This window comes from Dipodomys ordii, unplaced genomic scaffold, assembly GCF_000151885.1.
Source record: "Dipodomys ordii isolate 6190 unplaced genomic scaffold, Dord_2.0 Scaffold2, whole genome shotgun sequence".
In the NCBI taxonomy this organism is placed as follows: domain Eukaryota; kingdom Metazoa; phylum Chordata; class Mammalia; order Rodentia; family Heteromyidae; genus Dipodomys; species Dipodomys ordii.
The window spans coordinates 1,494,625-1,506,689 of NW_012267218.1; the positions used below are offsets into that span (position 1 = coordinate 1,494,625).

At 44.5% G+C, this 12,065-nt stretch overlaps 1 protein-coding gene across 3 annotated transcripts in view; it reads left to right on the forward strand.

Annotated features, from left to right (window-relative positions):
* The window catches only part of Ppp1r13b (protein phosphatase 1, regulatory subunit 13B), a 45,048-nt gene that overhangs the window by 12,543 nt on the left and 20,440 nt on the right, over nucleotides 1-12,065 (forward strand). For 2 of the 3 annotated variants that reach the window (XM_013016353.1, XM_013016370.1), the window contains exons 4-6: nucleotides 5,758-5,859; nucleotides 8,855-9,029; nucleotides 10,576-10,772. In XM_013016353.1, coding sequence (XP_012871807.1) covers nucleotides 5,758-5,859; nucleotides 8,855-9,029; nucleotides 10,576-10,772 — 474 coding nt within the window. The remainder of the gene's footprint in view (nucleotides 1-5,757; nucleotides 5,860-8,854; nucleotides 9,030-10,575; nucleotides 10,773-12,065) is intronic. The other variant, XM_013016361.1, reaches the window with a different exon arrangement.

Here is a 12,065-nt window from a genome sequence, read left to right on the forward strand (position 1 = left end):
ATCCATACATCTCTCCTGAGCCATTACCCCATCTTGATGAAGCTGCAAGGAGCCACCAACTGAAGATACAGGAGATTAAAATTCCAGCAAATCCTGGATCCAAATGCATAAATCCCAAGAAAAGATCACGAAATTCATAAATCAACAAGGACACATCTTCCTCAAAAACCAGTAACACCACAATAAAGGACTCAATTGAGTGAAAAAGAAGAAAGTCCAAACAGTAGCTCAGTAAAACAATGGTAAAAATGGTTAATGAAATAAAGGATACAATAGATGCTTAGAAAACTGGACAAATTCCAAGAGGATTTGAACAAACAGGAGAAATTGAGTAACAAGTAACAAAACTTCTTCTTTTTCTTTTTTTTTTTTTTTCTGTTGGTCATGGGGCCTGAACTCTGGGCCTGAGCACTGTTCCTCAGCTCTTCAGCTCAAGGCTAGCACACTACCACTTGAACCATAACACCACTTCTGGCTTTTTCTGCTTATGTGGTACTGAGGAATCGAACCAGGGCCTCATGCATACAAGGCAAGCACTCTACCACTGAGCCACCTTCCCAGCCCCTGGTCCTGGGGCTTGAACTAAGGGCCTGGGCACTGTCCCTGGGCTGCCTTTGCTCAAAGCTAGCGCTCTACCATTGGAGCCACAGTGCCACTTCCAGCTTTTTCTGAATAGTTTATTGGAGATAAAGAATCCTACAGACTTTCCTGCCTGGGCTGGCTTTGAACAATGATTCTCAGATCTCAGCCTCCTGAGTAGCAAGGCTTACAGGCGTGAGCCACCAGCACCCGGCTGACCTTTCATATCTTAAAAGGATAAAATATATGCATATATTTTTGATGTTGTTAATCTTAAACAGCCATAAAAATGAGATCAAATTTCATTTGTGTCCATGTAGGGTATTTTTTTTTTTTTCGGTCATGGGGCTTCAACTCTGTGCCTGAGTGCTGTCCCTTAGTTCTTCAGCTCAAGGCTAGCACTCTACCACTTGAGCCACAGCACCACTTCCAGTTTTCTAGTGGTTCATTGGAGAGGAGAGTCTCATGGAGTTTCCTACCCAGGCTGGCTTTGAACTGTGATCCTCAGATCTCAGCCTCCTGAGTAGCTAGGATGACAGCCGTGAGCCACCAGCGTCCAGCTCTGTGTGGGGTATTGTGGGATAATATTTTTGGAGGGATTTCTTTGAGGCCTGGAATGGTAGTATACAGAAGTGTTTGCTTCCCATTTGGACTCATTGTGTAGACTGGGGAGGCTTTATGAAATACCTTTTGTTCAGCCTGACAGTCCCCATCGTCCTTGGACCCAGGGTGGCTGAGGGCACAGTTAAACGACTACTTGTATCTGTTCACGAGGGCTTCCCATGTAACAGCTCGAGTGGTACACGTACACAAGAGCATGTGAGCATATCCTCATTGCCACCCTGGGAAAGGTTCTCAATGAAAATAAAACAGGAGCCCAGTCTCTGATGCTCAGAGTTGAGTAGATGAGGGATGTAATCATGTCCTGTGTGGGCATCTTCTCTTGCATTATAACAGGGGAGTCACAGTGGGAAAATATGGAAACTACTGTGAGTTCAGAACCTAGGATTATATCTGGCATCTAGAAGTTAAATGAATTGTCACAGTGTTGTGTTACTGAGTACCACCAAGCGATTATTCCCCTGACACGTTGACGCTTGTGTGTGGAGCACCTTGGTCCTGCCCTCTGTTTTCAGGTTGCCTTGCTCCTCAGCACATCAAAGCATTACTGCTCATGGCCACTGTGGGCAGACAGGACTTAGAGGTCATGGTTAGAGGGATAGGAGCCAGAAACAATTTGTTAGTGAGATGGTAAGGAGATACCTGGGGCAGAGCTGAAATAGCGAGGAGGAGGCATGCTTCACATAGAGAGAAGTCAGGCTCATATGTAGTGGGGCTAGACACAGGAGAAATCACCAAACCTCTCAGGAGGAGATGCTGACTCAAAAACTTAAAATGTGTTTGTGCTTTATATGAGCTTATAATTAGAGGCATCTGACAGTTGCCTGTTGTTGATACATCTCACAGGCACAAAGCCTGGTGTTAGGTAACTAACTGGTAGAGAGTTTTGCTCCAGTAGTACTGATACACGTTAGCGAAGAAAATCATTTTCTTCCTTGTAGGTACCAGTATTGGGTTCAAACTCAGGGTCTGGCACTCTTGCTTAACTTTTTATGTTCAAGAGTGACACTACCACTTGAGTCACACCTCCACTGCCAGCTTTTTGTTGGTTTAATTGGAGGTAAGAGTCTGAGGGATTTGTCTGCCTGGTCTGGCTTCAAAATCCTCAGAGCTGAGACTCCTGAGTAAGAGTGCAGGTATGAGCCACCAGTTCCTGGCTGAGAAGAGAATCTCTTATTTTCCCATTGCCATAGTAGATCTATAGGGGTTGGAGAAGTGGAGTGACCAGAGGAGTGATCACACGGACTAGAGCGAGGCCTTTACCACTCTGCGCAGGCTGGGATTGGGTGATGTCAGTGTCAGGCAGAAGGTAAACCTGGCACTTCGGTAAGGTAACTGTGTGTCTGGAATCCAGAGCTCAGGGATGAAGGCAACTTGGAAGCAGCCCTCACTGGAAGTACCTTTGGAGAGAGGTTCTAGTGCATCTGCAGTCCAGGAGCCATGCTGCAGGAGCTAGATCATATCTGGACTCCACCAAGGACGTGATGCCATGTGATCACAGTTCTTCTCTGGCCAGCTGCGCCAGAGACTGACTCCAGTTAGTCTCGGCAGCAGTATGCATAGACATGATGTTTTCTGCCCACCAGGGACTGACATCTGCCTACTACTGTGCATGTGGAGAGGAATACTTCCTCAGTACACTGTGCACTGAATACCAGATCACCAGGATGCTACTTGTGCAATCTGTGGTCATTCTTATGACACTCTTGCCCCAAAGTGAAGGAGGAATCATAAATACATAACAATTACAAGAAAAAAAGGAAAGAAGAAATACTGTTTGTTGCAGTGATTGCAAAATTGTAATAGGTGGAAATTAGTAATCCTTCATAAGTATTAAGATAGAAACAGTCCTTTGGCCATTTATACTGTACTGCCAGACCTTTTTTCTTTTTCTTTTCTTTTTTTTTTTTTTGTCAGTCCTGGGGCCTGAACTCTGGGCCTGGGCCTGGGCGCCATCCCTCAACTCTTCAGCTCAAGGCTAGCACCCTACTACTTGAGCCACAGTGCCACTTCTGGCTTTTTCTGCTTATGTGGTGCTGAGGAATCGAACCCAAGGCCTCACTTATGCAGGGCAAGCACTCTACCACTGAGGCACTTCCCAGCCCCGGACCTTTTCTGTTTTTGGTAGAAGAAGCCAATTTCTTTCTAGTGGAAGCATCCATAACTAGGAAGCTTAAGAGAGACTGGCTCTACTTAGATACCTTAAAATCTTTAAACAGTGGTTCAAAGTAAGACTGATGAAGGAATGTTGGTTCTCTTTTCCTACAGCTGAGATCATGCTCAAATACCATAAAAGTTGAGTAAGCCATGGAGCTAGAGGAGTAGGGATTGCAACTGACTTAAAAGTGTAAGAATTTTAAGGGTGACAGAAGTGAAGGGGTTCTGAGGGCATATAGAAAACAAAGGAGGAAGAGGTGCAGAGGGACTGGAAGTATCCATGGTTACACCCAAAGGCTTCAAAAGAGCCAAGAGTCATTAGAAGAGAGCTCTGCTGCTTTTATGAGCCACCTCTTGGCATATTCCTTTGCCTCCCCCAGAGGAGCTCACATTCCCAGCATGAAGACTTGAAGAACATGGAGCTTGGTGCTTGAAACCAGCCAGCACACCAGAAGTGTGGCTTGTGCCGGAGAGTGTACAACACATACAGCACACCAGAAGTGTGGCTTGTGCCGGAGAGTGTACAACCTGTACAGTTGACTCTGTATCTGTGTTCTGCCTCACATAAGCTGTTCCATCTGTGAGACAGAGGTGCTGGGCTGGGTGCTGGGTGGCTCATGTCTGTAGTCATAGCTACTCAGGAGACTAAAATTGGGAAGATTGCAGTTCAGAGCCAGCCCAGGCAAAAAAAAAAAAAAAAGTTTTCAAGAATCTATCTTAAAAGCTGGGCACCAGTGGCCTATGCCTGTAATCCTAGCTACTCAGAAGGAGGTTAAGATCTGAGGATCGCAGTTCAAAGCCAACCCCAGGCAGGAAAGTCCATGATACTCTTATCTCCAATAAATTTTATCTCCAATTAACCACTCAGAAAACCAGAAGTGGTGCTGTGGCTCAAGTGGTAGAGCGCTTGCCTTGAGCTGAAGAGCTCAAAAAAAAAACAAAAACAAAAAACATCGTAACTAGTAGCTGGGTATGCCTGTCAGCCCAGCTTGGGTAAACATTTCAAGACGCCATCTCAACAGAAAGTAGTCAGGTTGATGGTGCATGACTTGCTACCTGGTTGTAGTGGGAAGCATAAAATAGAAAGATGTGGTTCAGGCCAATCTGGCAAAAAGCAAGACCCTGTCCCAAAAATAACGAGAGCAAGAGGGCTGGAGGTGTTGCCGAAGCCTAGCAGGCGTGAATCCCTGAGGTCAGACCCCAAACTGCCCTGCAAGAAGAAATGGAGCCAAATGCTGGTGGCTCATGCCTATAATCCTAGCTGCTCAGGAGGCTAAGATCCAAGGATCATGGTTCAGAACTAGCCCAGACAGAAAAGCCCTTGAGACTCTTCTCTTCAGTTAACCACCACAAGTGGAGCTGTGGCTCAAATGATAGAGCACCAACCTTCAGTTAAAAAACCAAGCAAGAACATAAGTCACTAAGTTCAAGCCACCCTCCACCCACATACACATATGAAATTGAGTGTCATAGCACCTGTTTGATGGGCATAAAGCATGTAGTTCAGCCCATGGCCACGGAGGTGGGAGATAGCCAGGTGCACTCCTCTTCACAGTTATTTCACACACATGATTCTTTCAGATAACAGGCCATTTTCCCCCCGTAGGGTGTATTAGATATTTAATGGAGTTGTTGTATTTTAGAATCTGGCAGGGATTTTAGTTTCCCCCAGAACAGTTGGCAGTGGGATACTTGTCTTGGGAATCCCCTCTATGTCCTTGGTTGTGTTTGGTTGTATATCCTTAACTAGTAACATCCCCATTTGCTCAAATACACCTAGCTTCCAGGCAAAAGAATACCAGTTATAATACACATTTTCAATGTTTACATAAATCTGAGCCCCATATTAATTATAATACCTGAAGTTTATAGAGGACCACAGCTCTGAAGGTAGAGCACTTGTCTAGCAAGTACAGGCTCTGAGTTCAAACCTCAGTACTGCCAAAAACAAAGAAAGAAATGAAATAAAAAGGAAAGGGTTATTTAGAAAAAAAGTGAAGCCTGTTTTTGTTTTGTCCCTTTCCCTGCTCACTTTACCTGTGTTGGACTTCCCAGCAGTTAGGATGACAGCACAGGCCACTGCATCCAGCCCTGTGTTGAGATGGTGTTTCACAACCTTTATTTCTGCCTGGGCTGGCCTTGAACCATGATTCCCAACCATCTCAGTTTCCAGAGTTACTAGGATTACAGGTATGAGCCACCAGCACCTGACTGAAACCTGTTACTTACACTTCATAAGTGGTCAACACTTTAAAAATGTTTTATGGGAAAATAACCTAATTTGTGTTCTTCTAAGTTCTAGGGATCCTGTCTGAAATCCAGACATTTGTGAGTGCCAACCTAGAGGAAGATGGCTACCCTGATGAACACAGATACGATGAGTACTTTTGTTCTCTATAGGTTGGGAATCCGCGTGTGGAACTTACCCTCTCAGAGCTCCAAGACATGGCAGCCAGGCAACAGCAACAAATTGAAAATCAGCAGCAAATGTTGGTTGCCAAGGTAAGTCATAATAGCACAGGCAGGTTGCTTCAGTCCTGTGTTTTCCAGCTGTGCTTTGAGATTGCGTGATCTCTCCAGATAGAGCCATGCCAGTGAAGTACTCAGTGCTCATTCCCTCTGTGTCACCCCTCCTGTAGCGTCAGGATGTTAGCCAGGCATCAGAGCAAGAACACACACACACACACACATGGGGGGGAGAGGGGGAGGGGGGGAGAGAAAATATTGGCACTTTCCCAATTGTAAAGAAAATCTCAGAAGATCTTCTGTTACTTCTCTGTTCCCTGGCTGCCTCCTCTGCCGTGTGTTTGGTGTGAGTGTCCTGGAGGAAAGCAGCAGTCCCTGACCCTGGGCAGGGACCCTGGGGATGACAGCTGGCTACCAGGCTTTCGTGCGTCCTACTGTGCTAAACACGTTAGCGTGATTACAGTGCAAGCAGTCAGCACTCATCCTACACACCGTGCACACTTGTAGTTGAAACTGTAAAGTAGGATTTGGAATTTTTCCAAATTATGGTTTAGGCATACTTGATAGACTAAAAAAAATCAGACCTATTAACCCATGCCTGCTGAAAACGATTCATGTTGTGAATGATCCTAAAATGTTCAAAACCAGCTTGGAAGAGAACTGCTAATCATTTCCAACCTAATTCTTACTGCTCTCTTCTGCAGAGAGATTTCCTTTTGGACCAAATTGCTAATCCAGTTTTCTCATTTATCGAATGACTGTGTAGTTCATTGTATTAGCTGCTTTTATGAAATATTTTAGTTGACTTATTTATAAAAGTCTCATAAAGTTTATTGGACATAACATTTTTTAATTCTTAAGATTAGTAAATATTAATATACTCTTAAGATGAAATATACACAGTATATGTAATAAAGATTTCTGCCAGGCTCACGTCTATAATCCCAGCTACTCAGGAAACAGATCTGAGAATCATAGTTCAAAGCCAGCCTAGGCAGGAAACCAAAAGTGGAGCAATGACTCAAAGTGGTAGTAGAGTGTTAGCCTTGAGCAAAAAAACTCCGTGACAGCGCCCAGGCCCTGAGTTTTAAGCCCCATGACCAACTAAAAGAAAATTTTCTGGGGCTAGGAATGTGGCTTAGTGGTAAAGTACTTGCCTAGCATGCATGAAGCCCTGGATTTGTTCCTCAGTACCATATAAAAAGAAAAAGCCAGAAGTGGAGCTGTGGCTCAGAGTAGTGGAGCACTATGAGAAAAAGAAGCTCAGGGACAGTGCCTAGGCCCTGAGTTCAAGCTCCAGGACTGGGAAAAAATTCTAATTCTGTTTGTTTTCTTTTCAAATATTGGTCCAAAAATATTACTGCTAAAAAACATCTTCACAGATAGCTGGGAGCCAATGGCTCATGCTTGTAATCCTAGCTACTCAGGAGGCTGAGATCTAAGGATTGCAGTGCAAAGTCAGCCCGGGTAGGAAAGTCTTTGAGACTCTTATCTCCAATTAAGCACCAGAAAACCAGAAGTGGTGCTGTGGCTCAAAGGTTAGAGCACTTGCCTTGAGCTTAAGACCTCAGGGACAGCACCCAGGCCAAGAGTTCAAGCCCCATAACCAACCAAAAAAAACCCAAAAAGCAAAAAAAACTTTATAGATATTTTCAGTAATGTGAATTTTTTTAATGTTAAGCCTGAAGTGTTTGAGCACACCCTTGCCCTTAAAGTATCATGTGTGATATTGACTTCATCATACATGAGTTTCCTGAGTAGTTTTTGTTTTTGTTTTGTTTTTTTGGTTGGTCATGGGGCTTGAACTCTGGGCCTGGATGCTGTCCCTGAGCTCCTTTTGCTCAAGGCTAGCACATTACTGCCTGAGCCACAGCACCACTTCTGGTTTTCTGATGGTTAATTAGAGTCTCATGGACTTTCCTGCCCAGGATGGCTTTGAACCACGATCCTTAGATCTGTCTCCTGAGTAGCTAGGATTACAGCACCCAGCACCCAGCTGGGTAGGTATATTTTATGAATCCATATGGAACCATATTTAATGTTGACTGTTATCTTCCAGGTATGTTTTATATTAATAATAGAAGCAGGATTTCGCGTTTTTATTTTAAGATTTTGTGTTCTAAAATGTTTCGTTTTTGAAAAAATAGTCTTAAAGGGAACAAACTATCTGATTTCTCATGTCAGTTAAAAATGGACATTTAAATCTTTCACACTTTTTCCTTGTGTATAATATTCTGTTGGTGCTCATTTAGGAAGTTGAATAAGAAACCTTATTAACTGAAGTTAGCTTAGAGACACAAAGGATTCCTGTTTTATCTCATATGGAGAGGACACAGCTATATTATAAATATATATATGCAAATTTACAAAGTCCTATGCATTTGTGCACAAACATATTAACTATGGCATATGGCGTGGAAGATTCCAATGGTGTAACTCCTTTGAGTTCAGTGAACACCAGGAAGCAGGAACTTGTGCTGTCGGGAGGGGTGAGGTCAAGGGGAGGAGGGTGGGAAGAATAGTCATAATATTCAATTGATGTATGTGAAATGGAACCAGGGAACTTGAGGGGGTGCGGGGGTTGGAGAGACGGAGGAGAATTACGAAAAGGATGACATTGATCAAGATGCATTGTACTCATTAACAAATAGAAAGAAACCCCTTTGTACAGCTACTTAAAGATATTTTTCTTTAAGAAAGAAATCTTGGAAGTGCTTTTTAGTGGGAGGAAGTGTGTTCTAACAGCAGGAAACAGAGCTGGCTGCACTTGGCAGCTGTGCTAAGTGCAGAGATCGTAGCTGTGGAGGTTCCCACGGTGAGCTGTGCAGAGCAGATGAGTGTGGCGGTGAGGGCACTTCAAGGATCCCCAGACTTGCCATGCCACACGCATGTGTATGCCTTGTGTGGACCGATAGGTGCAAGGTTGTTCTAGTGTTATTCAAGATCGGTAATAGTGTGCATACACATCTCTGTTCTGAAGTACAAAGGTAGTTGTAAATTTCAGTTTGAAAAGTTTTTCCCTCTTTGTCAGGAACAGCGTTTGCATTTTCTAAAGCAACAGGAGCGACGCCAACAACAAACTATTTCTGAAAATGAGAAGCTTCAGAAATTGAAAGAGCGAGTTGAAGCACAGGAGAACAAGCTGAAGAAAATTCGTGCCATGAGAGGACAAGTGGACTACAGCAAAATCATGAATGGCAATCTGTGTACGTGTTGCAGCCGCTGCGGCCGTGGTCCACCCTGTTTGACTGCCTGTGTGCTACTGTGTGCCGCCCCCAGATGCTTTAGACAGCCGGCTACCTGGCAGTTTGTTACAAAGTCACATGGAATTTTGCAACAAAGTGCACTAAAACTTCATTGCATCTAAGAGGACAGAGTTGGTTATAATGGCAGTGACTTTTTTTAAAAAAACTGTACATCCCACCAACCCCTGGGAGGAAAAAAAAAACTTACGTAAAGCCAGTGAAGCCCTCAATTAGATTTTGTTCCAGTTAACATCAATTTCCTGATTTTTTTATATAATTTTAATTGTATATATTTACAGGGTACAGTGTGATAATTTGATGCATATTATAACATGCATTGATCAAATCAGGGTAGTGTTTCTGCCACCTTAAACATTTAAAAATTTTTTTTTACCAGTCCTGGGGCTTGAACTCAGGGCCTGGGTACTGTCCCTGAGCTTCTTTTGCTCAAGGCTAGCATTCATACACCACTTGAGCCACTTGCAGCTTTTTCTTTTTTTTGTCGGTCATGGGGCTTGAACTCTGGGCTTGGGCGCTGTCCCTGCGCTCTTCAGCTCAAGGTGAGCGCTCTATCACTTGAGCCACAGCGCCACTTCTGGTTTTCTAATGGTTTATTGGAGATAAGAGTCTCTCGGACTTTCCTGCCCGGGCTGGCTTTGAACCAAGATCCTCAGATCTCAGCCTCCTGAGTAGCTAGGATTACAGGCGTGAGTCACCGGTGCCCGGCTCCACTTGCAGCTTTTTCTATGTATGTGGTAATGAGGAATCCAACCCAGGGCCTCATGCATGCAAGGCAAGTGCTCTACCACTGAGCCACCTTCCCAGCCCACTTGCGGCTTTTTCTATGTATACGGTACTGAGGAATTGAACCCAAGGCATCATGCATATGCTAGGCAAGCACTCTACCACTAAGCCATAGTCTCAGCCCCGACATTTTGGAATATTTTGATGAACACATCCTAAGTGTGTATATTCATAGGGGCACATAATGCAGTTTCAGTACCACTCGAGACGGAGTGGGGGGAGCCTGAGCCTTCTGACCCTTTTTGCTGCTTGGGCTGCTAAGGCTTCCCTCATCGACAGTCTCTGTTGTCACTGAGTAGCTTGGGTTTTACCTATGCATTAAATGAGGTAAGGCAAACAGTGGACTGGGTCTTTTAATGAGTTCGGTTAGCACCTCTTCAGAATGGCTTAGCTAAACTGGCTTTGGGACTGATTGCTCTAAGGAATGTTCAGTAACTATTGGAGAAATAATTGTTGCTCTGTATGGAGTAATACTGTATGTTCTAGATGCTTGTTGAAATGTGTTTCTTGCTGGATAGGGTACTCACTTGCCAGTGTGTGTCAGACCCTGGGTTCTAGCTGTAGCACTGAAAGGGAAAGGGAGAGGAAGAGTATATGGGATTATGCCTACGCTTTAATCAGCGTGAAATAGGAACAGAATTGAATACCGTGTGTACAAGTGAAGATCCATTAAATGACTTCTTTTCTTTGTGGACAATTACAGCTGCTGAAATAGAAAGGTTCAGTGCCATGTTCCAGGAGAAGAAGCAGGAGGTACAAACTGCAATTTTGAGAGTTGATCAGCTTAGCCAGCAACTGGAAGATTTAAAGAAGGGAAAACTAAATGGGTTCCAGTCTTATAATGGCAAGTTGACAGGACCAGCAGCGGTGGAGTTAAAAAGACTGTACCAAGAGCTACAGGTAACTCACCTGGGCCTGGGGGATAATTGTGTAAAACTCTCTCAGTTTTCTCCTTAATAGAAGATGGATATTCAGGAACTGGAAACAAATAGATTCTAATTTAACAGGAGGCGTAAACTATCTTCAGTACAAAATATTTTTGAATGGCTTCATTGAGATGAAATTCACAGAGCATACAATTCATTTAAAGTGTGCCAGAGTATCTTTACAGAGTTGTGCATCCCCTGCCACACAAACTTTAGAACATTTTCATTGCCCCAAACCCCCCTCGATAATGCCTTTAAGAGCCAGCAGCCAGGAATCTGCCTTGAGTCTGTCTGGAGTTGTCTGTCTGGCAATGGAGTCACCACATGTGGCCCTTGTTGACCAGCTTCTTCACTTAGTGTGTTTTCAATGTGAGGACGTAGGGCTGGGAAGGTGGCTCAGTGGTAGAGCGCTTGCCTTCATGCCTGAGGCCCTGGGTTTGATTCCTCAGCACCACATAAGCAAAAAGAAAAAAGCCGGAAGTGGCGCTGTGGCTCAAGTGGTAGAGCGCTAACCTTGAGCTGAAGAGCTGAGGGACAGCGCCCAGGCCCAGAGTTCAAGCTCCACAACTGGTCCCCCCCCCAAAAAAAAAAGAAAGAAAGAAATTCAATGTGAGGACTCAGTTGGCAACATAATGAAGCCTGAGTGTTAGTCTTGACACATTAGTTGCCACCTCTGAAATCCTTATTTCCAGGCTACTGTAACAACATAGCACTGATGGGAGACTCAGAGAGCAGGCGTGGACTCCCCCTGGTTCTGGAGGTCAGGGAGTTGACAGATTAAGTTCCTGATGTGAGCTATGTGTACTTAGTGTTCCCACCCTCCCTCTTTCCTTCCCTCCCTCCTTCTTTCCCTTCCTCCCCCACTCTCCCCTTCTCCTCCTCTCTCCCAGTTCTCTCTTCCTTCCCCCTCCCTCCTCTTACCTTTCTCCCCTTTTTGTGAAGTTTCACATAGTCCCATGTTTCCCCTCAGGGCTGGCCTCAGACCACAGTCCTCCTGCCTGTGCTTCTGATAGCTGGGGTGGTGCGCGTCCACTGCTGAGTTTGGTTAAGATGGAGTCTTGCTGACTTTTTGCCAGAGCTGACTGTGAACTGTGGTCTCTGCCCCTTGAGTATAGGGATTTTATTTGTGAGCCACAGAGCCCAGCTTGCTGACTGGTTTGCTTTTTATACTGCGGTTTGAACCCAGGGCCTTGTGTTTGCTAGGTAGGTAGGCCTCTACCACTTAACCCATATTCTCCCACACTTTTGTGCTTTCAGTTGTTTTTCA